The 20,283-nt window shown below is 49.7% G+C and overlaps 1 protein-coding gene across 1 annotated transcript in view; it reads left to right on the forward strand.

Moving 5' to 3' along the window:
- LOC308610867 (Golgi-associated RAB2 interactor protein 3-like) overlaps positions 1 to 19,264 on the forward strand; it is a gene marked incomplete at both ends in the record, with an annotated part of 120,125 nt that extends 100,861 nt beyond the window's left edge. Inside the window, one exon of the mRNA XM_081259868.1 lies at positions 18,665 to 19,264. Coding sequence (XP_081115994.1) covers positions 18,665 to 19,264 — 600 coding nt within the window. The remainder of the gene's footprint in view (positions 1 to 18,664) is intronic.
- Between the last annotated feature and the right edge of the window lie 1,019 nt (positions 19,265 to 20,283).

The following is a 20,283-nucleotide window of genomic DNA, read 5'->3' on the forward strand; positions in this document are numbered from 1 at the left end:
GTTCAGGGACTCTAAGTAAGACATCCAGTAAGATCCTCTCCTTCTTTAGGAGCTTCAGAGTCATTCCTGGTTCAGAAACAAGGCTCACACATGACCATTGAGAGGCAGACAAAGCCCCGGTTGGCTTCCATGTTTAGCACACATTTGCTAAAAGGGGAGAAAAAAACAAGGACATGATAAACACAAAATTCACAATACTGGATTTCTGTAGGGTCAAAACAAGGGAGGGATGGTCTGGGAGGAAAAGCTATTATGCAAAGCGGTATGTCCATGGGAATGTATTATCGTTTCCATTTTATTTTAACGTCTCTGACATCAGGATGATTCTTATACTGCTGTCAGCCAAGTGGCAGTCACTGCCTTAGAAATATCTCAACCAATTTGTTTCACTGTTGTTTTCCTTTCAATATATGCACAAGAGATGGATGACAAAGTCTGAAAGATATCTTTCAAGAACTATAACATAAAGAAACTAAGGGACATAAATACTCACTATCCAGGAACACAAGAAAGGTTTAGATATATTGCTAAGGAATAACAGAATAATCCAAAATGCTCTGTACTGATGAACTATGCAAATTATGTATGCATGTGGAAAGCGATTCTAAAAATAAAAAAAATCATAAATGAGATTATGAAATCTCATTTCATACTGAGATTATGCATTTTTAAATGTCCATCATAAAAAAGTCTTTCCAGTTTAAAAAAAAGTTGTAAATAAATTTCATGAGTCCATGAAAATCATTAAATTGTTAACAACACTTGATAACAGTTGGATTAGAGTAACTGTTGATAACAGTTAACAACCGTCGGATTTGAGAAGAATGCCTCTGAGAACCATGTGTGTTTTTTGTTTTGCGGTTTGTTTTTTTTTTGCAGTATGCGGGCCTCTCGCTGCTGTGGCCTCTCCCATTGCGGAGCACAGGCTCCGGACGCACAGGCTCAGCGGCCATGGCTCACGGGCCCAGCGGCTCCACGGCATGTAGGATCTTCCCGGACAGGGACACGAACCCGTGCCCCCTGCATCGGCAGGCGGACTCCCAACCACTGCGCCACCAGGGAAGCCCCATGTGTCTTTGTATGAACCGGGGAGTCATCTGCTAGCCTTGCAATTCTCTGCTCATTCCCTTCTGTGACAACAGGGTCTACTAGGATGGAAGTTGGGTTTCCAGTAAAACTTAGGGACTTTCTCTGCAGAGCAAATTAAGTGGTAGAGGTGGAGGAGGTGAGAAATAAGATACGGATTCTGGGAGGAGTGGTAGCTTGGGAGGATGAGAGGAAGCCCTTCTCAGTTGCTCTGGTGGGTGGCTGGAAAATCCCATCTTGTGATTTCCGATACACAAAGACCAATAGATTGTGGGGATCAATGTGTCCTGGGAGTTACCTCTTGAAGCAGTGGGTCTTGGTAAGAGGAGAGAAAGAGCCATGTTCTCTAAGACCTGAGAGGGGTTTGGGGGAAGCCTTCCGGAAATGTGAGGAGTTACGGGGTAGAGGAGGGAGATAAAGGGGAACTCTTTCCAAAGCCTTTGACTCAGAGCCCCAGATTTTCACCATGCCAGAGGCTGAATCAGCCTACTTAAAACAGCTTCATCTTAGGATTCTGTACCCTTGGCTTTACCTTTTGTCTTTCTTAGCCTGTATTAGGCATTCTCACTCCCTCACCCCAAAGGACTTCTTTAACGTGAACCTAGTTAGTCCACTATGCAGGGCGTTAGCTGAGCAGACCCACAGTTGACACAATTTACACCTCCAGTGCAGTAGTAAAGTGGAGGTGGGGACTTGCCCACCGCAACGTGCCCTGCCTGGCACTTGCTCTGGATTTCCTTTTCTATCTTGACGGTTCATCAAGAGACACATGCACAGATACCTACGTATTTCAAAGCGACAGGCATCTTCCTCTGGAGGGAGACATCAATTTGGGTATCAAGTCAGTACACCCTATCAGATAAAGGCCAATATTTTGGACAGCAATATTCATCACCGTGGTAGCAATTCTGCAGCTGCAAGTGCAATTACGCAATGGATGGTTGATTACAAACTGACCAATGTCCCAAACTTCAAGTCTGGCAACACACATACATACTAGAAAGGGTTTTTTTCCCTACAGCAAAATAAGGTCATTCACAGGATTGTTGAAGATGTGCTACGGTGGGAGGCATATTGAAGGCAGTGTCGTGGCTGGCACAGCAAGCGTGATGTGATGCTGGGGAACACAGCAGGGGCCACGCCATGCAAGGCTTTGAGGTCCATTTAAAGGAGTTTGATTTCTGACCTTGGAGTGATGCAAAGCCATGATATGTTTTCAAGAGGGGAGTGGCCTGATCAAATGTGCACTTTGTGGAGGGTACTGTGGTTTCTGTGAAAAGAAGTATTTGGCTGGGGGGGTTGTTAATATGGGACTTTATGTTACTTCCTATTTGGGGCCACAGGATCTATATAATGAGGAGATTGGAGGGTATGCTTTGAAAGACACCGTTCCATTTGAAATATCCACGTGGGGTGCATTTCTTCAACGAAGGACTTGTGGCCCCAGCTGCTGGGGGTGCATCCCACAGAAAGCCTTCAGCTGGCAGTGAGTTTGGAAATTGCCTGGGTTCCTCACCCGAGGTGCACGGCAAGAAATGATTGATGTGGAGTGTGAAGGTCAGGCCGTCGTAGCCCAACACAGACCCTCTCGGAAGGGTCACTCCAGTTCAAGAGCTCAGCTTCGGGCTTCCCTGGTGGCGCAGTGGTTGGGAGTCTGCCTGCCGACACAGGGGACACGGGTTCGTGCCCCGGTCCGGGAGGGCCCCACATGCCGCGGAGCGGCTGGGCCCGTGAGCCATGGCTCCGGAGCCTGTGCTCCGCAACGAGAGAGGCCACAACAGTGAGAGGCCCGCGTACCGCAAAAAAAAAAAAAAAACAAACAAAAAAACAAGCAGGGGTCAAGGAGGGAAGGATTGGGAGTTTGGGATTAGCAGATACAAACTACAGGATGGATAAACAGCAGGGTCCTACTGTAGAGCACAGAGAACTATATTCAGTATCCTGTGATAAACCATAATGGAAAAGAATAGGAAAAAGAATGTATGTATACAAAAAACTGAATCAGAAATTAACCGAAGAAATTAACACAACACAAATTAACACAACATTGTAAATCAACTATACATCAATAAAAAAGAAGAAGGAAAAGAAAATAAATGCAATCCAAGTTTGGGTTACCTTTGTGGGGAGGGAGCATGCAGAAGAGGGGCTGGCAGGGTTCTATTTCTTGCTCTGGGTGGCAGCTACAAGGGTGTTCACTTTCTTGTTACTCATTAAGCTATATTTATGCTTTCTGCACTTTCATGAATGTGTGTTATATTTCACAATAAAAAGTTTCTAAAACTGTAAAAAATATAAATATAAATATAAATATAAACAAAAGTTAGCCTCCTTGAAAAGAGAAAATGGGTGAGAAAATTCTCCATATCCTGGAAATGACAGTACCAGTGGGACTCTGACACGTAGCACTCTTTCTAAGTTCCTGCCAGCACTGTGCTATATACGCTGGGGACACAGAGAACAGCAATTCCCATAGGATGCCTGCCCTTAGCAAGTACACAGTCCACTTCCAGGATTTTATCCCCAGGACATCATTCAGCAGAAGCACGAAGATGACCCCTGCAGGGAGATTTGTAACAACAACAAGACTGGAAACCACCCAGATATTTACAAAAGCAGGAGGGTTTTCTCAACCTTTTGAGTAGAAAGACTATCCAGCCTACCCACACCTATACCCTGGCAGGGTCAGCCTGTTCCCTATGGACATGGTGGTTGGTTTAGGGGGAGGCTGGTGAGCCTGCCCCAAGGGGGTGGGGACTTGGAGGCTCAACAAAGGGGTGTGCGATGTGATGGTGACGGGTCACAAAGGACTTGCGGTATAAATATGGTCGGGCCAAGAGACTCTGGCAGAGTCCTGCAGGGAGGTGACGAGTTGCTTTCGTTCCCTCTCTCTCTCCGAGACTCAATTTGTGGCTGGTGGCTCTGTCTTGAACGAAGAGAGCCATGAGCAGTGAGAGTTTACCTCATTACACGGCCAATAGCTACTGTTCAGTGGGGGTGTTGAGGACCTCCATGGGGGTCCTGCAACGACAACTGTACGAGGGAGGAGAGTATGACATTTTCAAGTACGCTCCCATGTTTGAGAGCGACTTTATCCAGGTCAGCAAGAAAGGAGAACTGATTGACCTAGACAACCGCGTCCGAAGGGTGACTGTGGGTGTCGCATCCACCAGCCCCCTCTTCCCACTACCTGACGTCATGCTGCTGGCCCGAACAACGAAAGTCTGTGAAGAGCATGTCAGATGCGCCGGGATCACCAAGGGGAGAGGTTGCAAGCCCGTGAAGACCCTAGAGCTCACCAGGCTGCTTCCCTTGAAGTTTGTCAAGATCTCCATCCACAACCGTGAGAAACAGCAGCTGTGCCTGAATCTTGCTACCGGCCGGACTTTCTATCTGCAGCTGTGCCCCTCTTCCGATGCACAAAAAGACCTCTTTTCCCATTGGGAAAAGCTTGTCTATATCCTGAGACCACCGGTAGACAGTTACAGCAGTACCCCGATGCTCCAAACTGGAGATGCAGCGACTACAGAGGATGCCAAAATCCTAGTGGGAAGCACCCACAGAGACTCAAGAACACGGGGCAGGGTGCTTTGGGAGAGCAGGGCAAAGCTGGTCCTTCATAGCCTTTGGTGCTCTCTGAGACTCACCTGGGAAATACCTTCTATTGTTGAAAAGGGTCAGGGACAAACGAGCTATCACTATGGGATTCACCACACTGGAGAGGTTCCGAGTGCTTCTCCACCTTGTCCCACAGGGCTGAATTTCAGAGAGACCTTAGGTATCATTATCAGCTGCACTGGTCTCCTCACCAGGGCTGTAATCCCTCCTACAGCATCCTGACTGTCTGGTCTCTTCTTGAACACTTACCCCAGCCCAGGTAGTCTCATCAGTTGTGGAACATCATTCACAGTTAGGAAGTCCTTCCTTCATTGTGTCTCCCCGTGACGCCGACATGCTGATTCAAATCAGCCCAACCCGTGGAGTCACCAAAATGCAGAAGGTGTGCATCCCTTGACCCGGGAACCCCACTTCTAGGAGTCTGTCCTGCAGAGAGAGAAGCACAAGGGTATAAAATTAAAGTGTGTATCATGGAGAACTGTATCAGTGCTTTCCCTGACCCTGGGACTGTTCAAGTAAAATGGAGTGGCCGTTTGAGAGCGGTGCAGTAGATGGGATCTAGCATCCAATGGGAGCTTAGACTGGGTGATCTCAAAGGTTATTCTAAGTATAAGCCCTTGAGTTGCTCAGCTCCAGGATGAGAGAGGAGCAGACAGTTCAGATCTCACTTTCTGTCATCTCTAACTTACCTGATTCTCCTCCCCTTGGCTCAGACCACAGAGCTCCACAGAGAAAGGGATCAGGATGAGGCTGGGCTTCACAAGCTTCGTGACGTGACTGGAGCCACAAAAAGTGCCGAAGGATCAGCAGGAGGAATGACCATGGGCCTGGCGGGAGCCACCATCAAGGATCCAGGAGAAAGCGGATCCGGCGAGGCCACTGCAGGTATCCCCGATGGATCAACTGCAGGCGTGAAAAGCGCCGAAGGATCAGCGGCAGGGTTGTCCATGGGCCTGGCGGGAGCCATTATCCAGGATCCAGGAGAAAGCAGATCCGGCGAGGCCATTGCAGGTACCCACCATGGATCTACTACCGCCGTGAAAAGCGACGAAGGAACAGTGGCAGGAATGGCCATGGGCCTGGCTGGAGCCACCATCAAGGAGCCACCATCAAGGATCCTGGAGAAAGCGGATCCGGCGAGGCCATTGCAGGTGCCACCATAGATCAAGTGCAGCCGTGAAAAGCTCCGAAGAATCAGCGGCAGGGATGACCACGGACCTGGCGGGAGCCACGGTCAAGGATCCAGGAAAAAGCGGATCCGGCGAGGCCACTGCAGGTGCCCCCCTTGGATCAACTGCAGCCGTGAAAAGCGCCGATGGATCAGCGGCAGGGATGACCACGGACCTGGCTGTAGCCACCATCAAGGATCCAAGAGAAAGCGGATTCAGCGAGGCCATTGCAGGTGCCCCCCATGTCTCAACTGCAGCCGTGAAAACCGCCGAAGGATCAGCGGCAGGGATGACCACCGGTCTGGCGGGAGCCACCATCAAGGATCCAGGAGAAAGCGGATCCGGTGAGGCCACTGCAGGTGCCCCCCCATGGATCAACTGCAGCCGTGAAATGCATCGAAGGATCAGCGGCAGGGATGTCCATGGGCCTGGCGGGAGCCATTATCAAGGATCCAGGAGAAAGCGGATCCGGCGAGGCCATTGCAGGTGCCCCCCATGGATCAAATGCAGCCGTGAAAAGCGCCGAAGGATCAGCGGCAGGAATGGCCATGGGCCTGGCTGGAGCCACCATCAAGGATCCAGGAGAAAGCGGATCTGGCGAGGCCATTGCAGGTGCCCCCCATGGATCAACTGCAGCCGTGAAAAGCGCCGAAGGATCAGCGGCAGGGTTGACCATGGGCCTGGCGGGAGCCACCATCAAGGATCCAGGAGAAAGCGGATCTGGCGAGGCCATTGCAGGTGCCCCCCATGGATCAACTGCAGCCGTGAAAAGCGCCGAAGGAGCAGCGGCAGGGTTGACCATGGGCCTGGCGGGAGCCACCATCAAGGATCCAGGAGAAAGCGGATCCGGCGAGGACACTGCAGGTGCTGCCAGCTTATCCTTGCAGGACACGAACCTGGTCTTGGCCGATGATGCCAGCACATCCTCGACGGGGGCAGATGGTCCAGAGAGCAGCATGAGCATGGTGTTGCCAGTTGCAGTCACAACCAGCAAGCCTGCTGCTGGAAGAGCTGAAGGGAAGGTCGCAGACCCCGTGGTCTCCACCTTGCAGACCGAAGGCTACATGTCTGAACGGGATGGAAGCCAGAAGGGCTTCCACCCCAGGGATGAAGCCTGGAGAGAAAAAAAGAAAAGAAGGACACGTCTTCATCGAGGAAAAGTTCCCATCACCGCAGGACACGTGAAGGTCACCACAGGACAGGAGGGGACAAGACCCAGAAATCATCCTCCCACTGGTCCTCATCTGGCCATGGAAACTCCAAAGTTGACAAAGGACGGGAGGACAGCTCGCAAACTGAGGAACAGCCAGTCCGCCACCAGTTCAGGGACTCTAAGTAAGACATCCAGTAAGATCCTCTCCTTCTTTAGGAGCTTCAGAGTCATTCCTGGTTCAGAAACAAGGCTCACACATGACCATTGAGAGGCAGACAAAGCCCCGGTTGGCTTCCATGTTTAGCACACATTTGCTAAAAGGGGAGAAAAAAACAAGGACATGATAAACACAAAATTCACAATACTGGATTTCTGTAGGGTCAAAACAAGGGAGGGATGGTCTGGGAGGAAAAGCTATTATGCAAAGCGGTATGTCCATGGGAATGTATTATCGTTTCCATTTTATTTTAACATCTCTGACATCAGGATGATTCTTATACTGCTGTCAGCCAAGTGGCAGTCACTGCCTTAGAAATATCTCAACCAATTTGTTTCACTGTTGTTTTCCTTTCAATATATGCACAAGAGATGGATGACAAAGTCTGAAAGATATCTTTCAAGAACTATAACATAAAGAAACTAAGGGACATAAATACTCACTATCCAGGAACACAAGAAAGGTTTAGATATATTGCTAAGGAATAACAGAATAATCCAAAATGCTCTGTACTGATGAACTATGCAAATTATGTATGCATGTGGAAAGCGATTCTAAAAATAAAAAAAATCATAAATGAGATTATGAAATCTCATTTCATACTGAGATTATGCATTTTTAAATGTCCATCATAAAAAAGTCTTTCCAGTTTAAAAAAAAGTTGTAAATAAATTTCATGAGTCCATGAAAATCATTAAATTGTTAACAACACTTGATAACAGTTGGATTAGAGTAACTGTTGATAACAGTTAACAACCGTCGGATTTGAGAAGAATGCCTCTGAGAACCATGTGTGTTTTTTGTTTTGCGGTTTGTTTTTTTTTTGCGGTATGCGGGCCTCTCGCTGCTGTGGCCTCTCCCATTGCGGAGCACAGGCTCCGGACGCACAGGCTCAGCGGCCATGGCTCACGGGCCCAGCGGCTCCACGGCATGTAGGATCTTCCCGGACAGGGACACGAACCCGTGCCCCCTGCATCGGCAGGCGGACTCCCAACCACTGCGCCACCAGGGAAGCCCCATGTGTCTTTGTATGAACCGGGGAGTCATCTGCTAGCCTTGCAATTCTCTGCTCATTCCCTTCTGTGACAACAGGGTCTACTAGGATGGAAGTTGGGTTTCCAGTAAAACTTAGGGACTTTCTCTGCAGAGCAAATTAAGTGGTAGAGGTGGAGGAGGTGAGAAATAAGATACGGATTCTGGGAGGAGTGGTAGCTTGGGAGGATGAGAGGAAGCCCTTCTCAGTTGCTCTGGTGGGTGGCTGGAAAATCCCATCTTGTGATTTCCGATACACAAAGACCAATAGATTGTGGGGATCAATGTGTCCTGGGAGTTACCTCTTGAAGCAGTGGGTCTTGGTAAGAGGAGAGAAAGAGCCATGTTCTCTAAGACCTGAGAGGGGTTTGGGGGAAGCCTTCCGGAAATGTGAGGAGTTACGGGGTAGAGGAGGGAGATAAAGGGGAACTCTTTCCAAAGCCTTTGACTCAGAGCCCCAGATTTTCACCATGCCAGAGGCTGAATCAGCCTACTTAAAACAGCTTCATCTTAGGATTCTGTACCCTTGGCTTTACCTTTTGTCTTTCTTAGCCTGTATTAGGCATTCTCACTCCCTCACCCCAAAGGACTTCTTTAACGTGAACCTAGTTAGTCCACTATGCAGGGCGTTAGCTGAGCAGACCCACAGTTGACACAATTTACACCTCCAGTGCAGTAGTAAAGTGGAGGTGGGGACTTGCCCACCGCAACGTGCCCTGCCTGGCACTTGCTCTGGATTTCCTTTTCTATCTTGACGGTTCATCAAGAGACACATGCACAGATACCTACGTATTTCAAAGCGACAGGCATCTTCTTCTGGAGGGAGACATCAATTTGGGTATCAAGTCAGTACACCCTATCAGATAAAGGCCAATATTTTGGACAGCAATATTCATCACCGTGGTAGCAATTCTGCAGCTGCAAGTGCAATTACGCAATGGATGGTTGATTACAAACTAACCAATGTCCCAAACTTCAAGTCTGGCAACACACATACATACTAGAAAGGGTTTTTTTCCCTACAGCAAAATAAGGTCATTCACAGGATTGTTGAAGATGTGCTACGGTGGGAGGCATATTGAAGGCAGTGTCGTGGCTGGCACAGCAAGCGTGATGTGATGCTGGGGAACACAGCAGGGGCCACGCCATGCAAGGCTTTGAGGTCCATTTAAAGGAGTTTGATTTCTGACCTTGGAGTGATGCAAAGCCATGATATGTTTTCAAGAGGGGAGTGGCCTGATCAAATGTGCACTTTGTGGAGGGTACTGTGGTTTCTGTGAAAAGAAGTATTTGGCTGGGGGGGTTGTTAATATGGGACTTTATGTTACTTCCTATTTGGGGCCACAGGATCTATATAATGAGGAGATTGGAGGGTATGCTTTGAAAGACACCGTTCCATTTGAAATATCCACGTGGGGTGCATTTCTTCAACGAAGGACTTGTGGCCCCAGCTGCTGGGGGTGCATCCCACAGAAAGCCTTCAGCTGGCAGTGAGTTTGGAAATTGCCTGGGTTCCTCACCCAAGGTGCACGGCAAGAAATGATTGATGTGGAGTGTGAAGGTCAGGCCGTCGTAGCCCAACACAGACCCTCTCGGAAGGGTCACTCCAGTTCAAGAGCTCAGCTTCGGGCTTCCCTGGTGGCGCAGTGGTTGGGAGTCTGCCTGCCGACACAGGGGACACGGGTTCGTGCCCCGGTCCGGGAGGGCCCCACATGCCGCGGAGCGGCTGGGCCCGTGAGCCATGGCTCCGGAGCCTGTGCTCCGCAACGAGAGAGGCCACAACAGTGAGAGGCCCGCGTACCGCAAAAAAAAAAAAAAAACAAACAAAAAAACAAGCAGGGGTCAAGGAGGGAAGGATTGGGAGTTTGGGATTAGCAGATACAAACTACAGGATGGATAAACAGCAGGGTCCTACTGTAGAGCACAGAGAACTATATTCAGTATCCTGTGATAAACCATAATGGAAAAGAATAGGAAAAAGAATGTATGTATACAAAAAACTGAATCAGAAATTAACCGAAGAAATTAACACAACACAAATTAACACAACATTGTAAATCAACTATACATCAATAAAAAAGAAGAAGGAAAAGAAAATAAATACAATCCAAGTTTGGGTTACCTTTGTGGGGAGGGAGCATGCAGAAGAGGGGCTGGCAGGGTTCTATTTCTTGCTCTGGGTGGCAGCTACAAGGGTGTTCACTTTCTTGTTACTCATTAAGCTATATTTATGCTTTCTGCACTTTCATGAATGTGTGTTATATTTCACAATAAAAAGTTTCTAAAACTGTAAAAAATATAAATATAAATATAAATATAAACAAAAGTTAGCCTCCTTGAAAAGAGAAAATGGGTGAGAAAATTCTCCATATCCTGGAAATGACAGTACCAGTGGGACTCTGACACGTAGCACTCTTTCTAAGTTCCTGCCAGCACTGTGCTATATACGCTGGGGACACAGAGAACAGCAATTCCCATAGGATGCCTGCCCTTAGCAAGTACACAGTCCACTTCCAGGATTTTATCCCCAGGACATCATTCAGCAGAAGCACGAAGATGACCCCTGCAGGGAGATTTGTAACAACAACAAGACTGGAAACCACCCAGATATTTACAAAAGCAGGAGGGTTTTCTCAACCTTTTGAGTAGAAAGACTATCCAGCCTACCCACACCTATACCCTGGCAGGGTCAGCCTGTTCCCTATGGACATGGTGGTTGGTTTAGGGGGAGGCTGGTGAGCCTGCCCCAAGGGGGTGGGGACTTGGAGGCTCAACAAAGGGGTGTGCGATGTGATGGTGACGGGTCACAAAGGACTTGCGGTATAAATATGGTCGGGCCAAGAGACTCTGGCAGAGTCCTGCAGGGAGGTGACGAGTTGCTTTCGTTCCCTCTCTCTCTCCGAGACTCAATTTGTGGCTGGTGGCTCTGTCTTGAACGAAGAGAGCCATGAGCAGTGAGAGTTTACCTCATTACACGGCCAATAGCTACTGTTCAGTGGGGGTGTTGAGGACCTCCATGGGGGTCCTGCAACGACAACTGTACGAGGGAGGAGAGTATGACATTTTCAAGTACGCTCCCATGTTTGAGAGCGACTTTATCCAGGTCAGCAAGAAAGGAGAACTGATTGACCTAGACAACCGCGTCCGAAGGGTGACTGTGGGTGTCGCATCCACCAGCCCCCTCTTCCCACTACCTGACGTCATGCTGCTGGCCCGAACAACGAAAGTCTGTGAAGAGCATGTCAGATGCGCCGGGATCACCAAGGGGAGAGGTTGCAAGCCCGTGAAGACCCTAGAGCTCACCAGGCTGCTTCCCTTGAAGTTTGTCAAGATCTCCATCCACAACCGTGAGAAACAGCAGCTGTGCCTGAATCTTGCTACCGGCCGGACTTTCTATCTGCAGCTGTGCCCCTCTTCCGATGCACAAAAAGACCTCTTTTCCCATTGGGAAAAGCTTGTCTATATCCTGAGACCACCGGTAGACAGTTACAGCAGTACCCCGATGCTCCAAACTGGAGATGCAGCGACTACAGAGGATGCCAAAATCCTAGTGGGAAGCACCCACAGAGACTCAAGAACACGGGGCAGGGTGCTTTGGGAGAGCAGGGCAAAGCTGGTCCTTCATAGCCTTTGGTGCTCTCTGAGACTCACCTGGGAAATACCTTCTATTGTTGAAAAGGGTCAGGGACAAACGAGCTATCACTATGGGATTCACCACACTGGAGAGGTTCCGAGTGCTTCTCCACCTTGTCCCACAGGGCTGAATTTCAGAGAGACCTTAGGTATCATTATCAGCTGCACTGGTCTCCTCACCAGGGCTGTAATCCCTCCTACAGCATCCTGACTGTCTGGTCTCTTCTTGAACACTTACCCCAGCCCAGGTAGTCTCATCAGTTGTGGAACATCATTCACAGTTAGGAAGTCCTTCCTTCATTGTGTCTCCCCGTGACGCCGACATGCTGATTCAAATCAGCCCAACCCGTGGAGTCACCAAAATGCAGAAGGTGTGCATCCCTTGACCCGGGAACCCCACTTCTAGGAGTCTGTCCTGCAGAGAGAGAAGCACAAGGGTATAAAATTAAAGTGTGTATCATGGAGAACTGTATCAGTGCTTTCCCTGACCCTGGGACTGTTCAAGTAAAATGGAGTGGCCGTTTGAGAGCGGTGCAGTAGATGGGATCTAGCATCCAATGGGAGCTTAGACTGGGTGATCTCAAAGGTTATTCTAAGTATAAGCCCTTGAGTTGCTCAGCTCCAGGATGAGAGAGGAGCAGACAGTTCAGATCTCACTTTCTGTCATCTCTAACTTACCTGATTCTCCTCCCCTTGGCTCAGACCACAGAGCTCCACAGAGAAAGGGATCAGGATGAGGCTGGGCTTCACAAGCTTCGTGACGTGACTGGAGCCACAAAAAGTGCCGAAGGATCAGCAGGAGGAATGACCATGGGCCTGGCGGGAGCCACCATCAAGGATCCAGGAGAAAGCGGATCCGGCGAGGCCACTGCAGGTATCCCCGATGGATCAACTGCAGGCGTGAAAAGCGCCGAAGGATCAGCGGCAGGGTTGCCCATGGGCCTGGCGGGAGCCATTATCCAGGATCCAGGAGAAAGCAGATCCGGCGAGGCCATTGCAGGTACCCACCATGGATCTACTACCGCCGTGAAAAGCGACGAAGGAACAGTGGCAGGAATGGCCATGGGCCTGGCTGGAGCCACGATCAAGGAGCCACCATCAAGGATCCTGGAGAAAGCGGATCCGGCGAGGCCATTGCAGGTGCCACCACACATCAAGTGCAGCCGTGAAAAGCTCCGAAGAATCAGCGGCAGGGATGACCACGGACCTGGCGGGAGCCACGGTCAAGGATCCAGGAAAAAGCGGATCCGGCGAGGCCACTGCAGGTGCCCCCCTTGGATCAACTGCAGCCGTGAAAAGTGCCGATGGATCAGCGGCAGGGATGACCACGGACCTGGCTGTAGCCACCATCAAGGATCCAAGAGAAAGCGGATTCAGCGAGGCCATTGCAGGTGCCCCCCATGGATCAACTGCAGCCGTGAAAAGCACAGAAGGATCACCGGCAGGGATGACCACGGGCCTGGCGGGAACCACCATCAAAGATTCAGGAGAAAGCGGTTCCGGCGAGGCCATTGCAGGTGCCCAGCCATGGATCACCTGCAGCCGTGAAAAGCGCCGAAGGATCAGCGACAGGGATATCCATCGGCTGGCGGGAGGCACCATCACGGATACAGGAGAAAGCGGTTCCGGCGAGGCCATTGCAGGTGCCCCCCATGTCTCAACTGCAGCCGTGAAAACCGCCGAAGGATCAGCGGCAGGGATGACCACCGGTCTGGCGGGAGCCACCATCAAGGATCCAGGAGAAAGCGGATCCGGTGAGGCCACTGCAGGTGCCCCCCCATGGATCAACTGCAGCCGTGAAATGCATCGAAGGATCAGCGGCAGGGATGTCCATGGGCCTGGCGGGAGCCATTATCAAGGATCCAGGAGAAAGCGGATCCGGCGAGGCCATTGCAGGTGCCCCCCATGGATCAAATGCAGCCGTGAAAAGCGCCGAAGGATCAGCGGCAGGAATGGCCATGGGCCTGGCTGGAGCCACCATCAAGGATCCAGGAGAAAGCGGATCTGGCGAGGCCATTGCAGGTGCCCCCCATGGATCAACTGCAGCCGTGAAAAGCGCCGAAGGATCAGCGGCAGGGTTGACCATGGGCCTGGCGGGAGCCACCATCAAGGATCCAGGAGAAAGCGGATCTGGCGAGGCCATTGCAGGTGCCCCCCATGGATCAACTGCAGCCGTGAAAAGCGCCGAAGGAGCAGCGGCAGGGTTGACCATGGGCCTGGCGGGAGCCACCATCAAGGATCCAGGAGAAAGCGGATCCGGCGAGGACACTGCAGGTGCTGCCAGCTTATCCTTGCAGGACACGAACCTGGTCTTGGCCGATGATGCCAGCACATCCTCGACGTGGGCAGATGGTCCAGAGAGCAGCATGAGCATGGTGTTGCCAGTTGCAGTCACAACCAGCAAGCCTGCTGCTGGAAGAGCTGAAGGGAAGGTCGCAGACCCCGTGGTCTCCACCTTGCAGACCGAAGGCTACATGTCTGAACGGGATGGAAGCCAGAAGGGCTTCCACCCCAGGGATGAAGCCTGGAGAGAAAAAAAGAAAAGAAGGACACGTCTTCATCGAGGAAAAGTTCCCATCACCGCAGGACACGTGAAGGTCACCACAGGACAGGAGGGGACAAGACCCAGAAATCATCCTCCCACTGGTCCTCATCTGGCCATGGAAACTCCAAAGTTGACAAAGGACGGGAGGACAGCTCGCAAACTGAGGAACAGCCAGTCCGCCACCAGTTCAGGGACTCTAAGTAAGACATCCAGTAAGATCCTCTCCTTCTTTAGGAGCTTCAGAGTCATTCCTGGTTCAGAAACAAGGCTCACACATGACCATTGAGAGGCAGACAAAGCCCCGGTTGGCTTCCATGTTTAGCACACATTTGCTAAAAGGGGAGAAAAAAACAAGGACATGATAAACACAAAATTCACAATACTGGATTTCTGTAGGGTCAAAACAAGGGAGGGATGGTCTGGGAGGAAAAGCTATTATGCAAAGCGGTATGTCCATGGGAATGTATTATCGTTTCCATTTTATTTTAACATCTCTGACATCAGGATGATTCTTATACTGCTGTCAGCCAAGTGGCAGTCACTGCCTTAGAAATATCTCAACCAATTTGTTTCACTGTTGTTTTCCTTTCAATATATGCACAAGAGATGGATGACAAAGTCTGAAAGATATCTTTCAAGAACTATAACATAAAGAAACTAAGGGACATAAATACTCACTATCCAGGAACACAAGAAAGGTTTAGATATATTGCTAAGGAATAACAGAATAATCCAAAATGCTCTGTACTGATGAACTATGCAAATTATGTATGCATGTGGAAAGCGATTCTAAAAATAAAAAAAATCATAAATGAGATTATGAAATCTCATTTCATACTGAGATTATGCATTTTTAAATGTCCATCATAAAAAAGTCTTTCCAGTTTAAAAAAAAGTTGTAAATAAATTTCATGAGTCCATGAAAATCATTAAATTGTTAACAACACTTGATAACAGTTGGATTAGAGTAACTGTTGATAACAGTTAACAACCGTCGGATTTGAGAAGAATGCCTCTGAGAACCATGTGTGTTTTTTGTTTTGCGGTTTGTTTTTTTTTTGCGGTATGCGGGCCTCTCGCTGCTGTGGCCTCTCCCATTGCGGAGCACAGGCTCCGGACGCACAGGCTCAGCGGCCATGGCTCACGGGCCCAGCGGCTCCACGGCATGTAGGATCTTCCCGGACAGGGACACGAACCCGTGCCCCCTGCATCGGCAGGCGGACTCCCAACCACTGCGCCACCAGGGAAGCCCCATGTGTCTTTGTATGAACCGGGGAGTCATCTGCTAGCCTTGCAATTCTCTGCTCATTCCCTTCTGTGACAACAGGGTCTACTAGGATGGAAGTTGGGTTTCCAGTAAAACTTAGGGACTTTCTCTGCAGAGCAAATTAAGTGGTAGAGGTGGAGGAGGTGAGAAATAAGATACGGATTCTGGGAGGAGTGGTAGCTTGGGAGGATGAGAGGAAGCCCTTCTCAGTTGCTCTGGTGGGTGGCTGGAAAATCCCATCTTGTGATTTCCGATACACAAAGACCAATAGATTGTGGGGATCAATGTGTCCTGGGAGTTACCTCTTGAAGCAGTGGGTCTTGGTAAGAGGAGAGAAAGAGCCATGTTCTCTAAGACCTGAGAGGGGTTTGGGGGAAGCCTTCCGGAAATGTGAGGAGTTACGGGGTAGAGGAGGGAGATAAAGGGGAACTCTTTCCAAAGCCTTTGACTCAGAGCCCCAGATTTTCACCATGCCAGAGGCTGAATCAGCCTACTTAAAACAGCTTCATCTTAGGATTCTGTACCCTTGGCTTTACCTTTTGTCTTTCTTAGCCTGTATTAGGCATTCTCACTCCCTCACCCCAAAGGACTTCTTTAACGTGAACCTAGTTAGTCCACTATGCAGGGCGTTAGCTGAGCAGACCCACAGTTGACACAATTTACACCTCCAGTGCAGTAGTAAAGTGGAGGTGGGGACTTGCCCACCGCAACGTGCCCTGCCTGGCACTTGCTCTGGATTTCCTTTTCTATCTTGACGGTTCATCAAGAGACACATGCACAGATACCTACGTATTTCAAAGCGACAGGCATCTTCCTCTGGAGGGAGACATCAATTTGGGTATCAAGTCAGTACACCCTATCAGATAAAGGCCAATATTTTGGACAGCAATATTCATCACCGTGGTAGCAATTCTGCAGCTGCAAGTGCAATTACGCAATGGATGGTTGATTACAAACTGACCAATGTCCCAAACTTCAAGTCTGGCAACACACATACATACTAGAAAGGGTTTTTTTCCCTACAGCAAAATAAGGTCATTCACAGGATTGTTGAAGATGTGCTACGGTGGGAGGCATATTGAAGGCAGTGTCGTGGCTGGCACAGCAAGCGTGATGTGATGCTGGGGAACACAGCAGGGGCCACGCCATGCAAGGCTTTGAGGTCCATTTAAAGGAGTTTGATTTCTGACCTTGGAGTGATGCAAAGCCATGATATGTTTTCAAGAGGGGAGTGGCCTGATCAAATGTGCACTTTGTGGAGGGTACTGTGGTTTCTGTGAAAAGAAGTATTTGGCTGGGGGGGTTGTTAATATGGGACTTTATGTTACTTCCTATTTGGGGCCACAGGATCTATATAATGAGGAGATTGGAGGGTATGCTTTGAAAGACACCGTTCCATTTGAAATATCCACGTGGGGTGCATTTCTTCAACGAAGGACTTGTGGCCCCAGCTGCTGGGGGTGCATCCCACAGAAAGCCTTCAGCTGGCAGTGAGTTTGGAAATTGCCTGGGTTCCTCACCCAAGGTGCACGGCAAGAAATGATTGATGTGGAGTGTGAAGGTCAGGCCGTCGTAGCCCAACACAGACCCTCTCGGAAGGGTCACTCCAGTTCAAGAGCTCAGCTTCGGGCTTCCCTGGTGGCGCAGTGGTTGGGAGTCTGCCTGCCGACACAGGGGACACGGGTTCGTGCCCCGGTCCGGGAGGGCCCCACATGCCGCGGAGCGGCTGGGCCCGTGAGCCATGGCTCCGGAGCCTGTGCTCCGCAACGAGAGAGGCCACAACAGTGAGAGGCCCGCGTACCGCAAAAAAAAAAAAAAAAAAAAAAACAAAAAAACAAGCAGGGGTCAAGGAGGGAAGGATTGGGAGTTTGGGATTAGCAGATACAAACTACAGGATGGATAAACAGCAGGGTCCTACTGTAGAGCACAGAGAACTATATTCAGTATCCTGTGATAAACCATAATGGAAAAGAATAGGAAAAAGAATGTATGTATACAAAAAACTGAATCAGAAATTAACCGAAGAAATTAACACAACACAAATTAACACAACATTGTAAATCAACTATACATCAATAAAAAAGAAGAAGGAAAAGAAAATAAATACAATCCAAGTTTGGGTTACCTTTGTGGGGAGGGAGCATGCAGAAGAGGGGCTGGCAGGGTTCTATTTCTTGCTCTGGGTGGCAGCTACAAGGGTGTTCACTTTCTTGTTACTCATTAAGCTATATTTATGCTTTCTGCACTTTCATGAATGTGTGTTATATTTCACAATAAAAAGTTTCTAAAACTGTAAAAAATATAAATATAAATATAAATATAAACAAAAGTTAGCCTCCTTGAAAAGAGAAAATGGGTGAGAAAATTCTCCATATCCTGGAAATGACAGTACCAGTGGGACTCTGACACGTAGCACTCTTTCTAAGTTCCTGCCAGCACTGTGCTATATACGCTGGGGACACAGAGAACAGCAATTCCCATAGGATGCCTGCCCTTAGCAAGTACACAGTCCACTTCCAGGATTTTATCCCCAGGACATCATTCAGCAGAAGCACGAAGATGACCCCTGCAGGGAGATTTGTAACAACAACAAGACTGGAAACCACCCAGATATTTACAAAAGCAGGAGGGTTTTCTCAACCTTTTGAGTAGAAAGACTATCCAGCCTACCCACACCTATACCCTGGCAGGGTCAGCCTGTTCCCTATGGACATGGTGGTTGGTTTAGGGGGAGGCTGGTGAGCCTGCCCCAAGGGGGTGGGGACTTGGAGGCTCAACAAAGGGGTGTGCGATGTGATGGTGACGGGTCACAAAGGACTTGCGGTATAAATATGGTCGGGCCAAGAGACTCTGGCAGAGTCCTGCAGGGAGGTGACGAGTTGCTTTCGTTCCCTCTCTCTCTCCGAGACTCAATTTGTGGCTGGTGGCTCTGTCTTGAACGAAGAGAGCCATGAGCAGTGAGAGTTTACCTCATTACACGGCCAATAGCTACTGTTCAGTGGGGGTGTTGAGGACCTCCATGGGGGTCCTGCAACGACAACTGTACGAGGGAGGAGAGTATGACATTTTCAAGTACGCTCCCATGTTTGAGAGCGACTTTATCCAGGTCAGCAAGAAAGGAGAACTGATTGACCTAGACAACCGCGTCCGAAGGGTGACTGTGGGTGTCGCATCCACCAGCCCCCTCTTCCCACTACCTGACGTCATGCTGCTGGCCCGAACAACGAAAGTCTGTGAAGAGCATGTCAGATGCGCCGGGATCACCAAGGGGAGAGGTTGCAAGCCCGTGAAGACCCTAGAGCTCACCAGGCTGCTTCCCTTGAAGTTTGTCAAGATCTCCATCCACAACCGTGAGAAACAGCAGCTGTGCCTGAATCTTGCTACCGGCCGGACTTTCTATCTGCAGCTGTGCCCCTCTTCCGATGCACAAAAAGACCTCTTTTCCCATTGGGAAAAGCTTGTCTATATCCTGAGACCACCGGTAGACAGTTACAGCAGTACCCCGATGCTCCAAACTGGAGATGCAGCGACTACAGAGGATGCCAAAATCCTAGTGGGAAGCACCCACAGAGACTCAAGAACACGGGGCAGGGTGCTTTGGGAGAGCAGGGCAAAGCTGGTCCTTCATAGCCTTTGGTGCTCTCTGAGACTCACCTGGGAAATACCTTCTATTGTTGAAAAGGGTCAGGGACAAACGAGCTATCACTATGGGATTCACCACACTGGAGAGGTTCCGAGTGCTTCTCCACCTTGTCCCACAGGGCTGAATTTCAGAGAGACCTTAGGTATCATTATCAGCTGCACTGGTCTCCTCACCAGGGCTGTAATCCCTCCTACAGCATCCTGACTGTCTGGTCTCTTCTTGAACACTTACCCCAGCCCAGGTAGTCTCATCAGTTGTGGAACATCATTCACAGTTAGGAAGTCCTTCCTTCATTGTGTCTCCCCGTGACGCCGACATGCTGATTCAAATCAGCCCAACCCGTGGAGTCACCAAAATGCAGAAGGTGTGCATCCCTTGACCCGGGAACCCCACTTCTAGGAGTCTGTCCTGCAGAGAGAGAAGCACAAGGGTATAAAATTAAAGTGTGTATCATGGAGAACTGTATCAGTGCTTTCCCTGACCCTGGGACTGTTCAAGTAAAATGGAGTGGCCGTTTGAGAGCGGTGCAGTAGATGGGATCTAGCATCCAATGGGAGCTTAGACTGGGTGATCTCAAAGGTTATTCTAAGTATAAGCCCTTGAGTTGCTCAGCTCCAGGATGAGAGAGGAGCAGACAGTTCAGATCTCACTTTCTGTCATCTCTAACTTACCTGATTCTCCTCCCCTTGGCTCAGACCACAGAGCTCCACAGAGAAAGGGATCAGGATGAGGCTGGGCTTCACAAGCTTCGTGACGTGACTGGAGCCACAAAAAGTGCCGAAGGATCAGCAGGAGGAATGACCATGGGCCTGGCGGGAGCCACCATCAAGGATCCAGGAGAAAGCGGATCCGGCGAGGCCACTGCAGGTATCCCCGATGGATCAACTGCAGGCGTGAAAAGCGCCGAAGGATCAGCGGCA

This window comes from Mesoplodon bidens, assembly GCF_964165515.1.
Source record: "Mesoplodon bidens genome assembly, contig: HAP1_SCAFFOLD_472, whole genome shotgun sequence".
NCBI classification, from domain to species: domain Eukaryota; kingdom Metazoa; phylum Chordata; class Mammalia; order Artiodactyla; family Ziphiidae; genus Mesoplodon; species Mesoplodon bidens.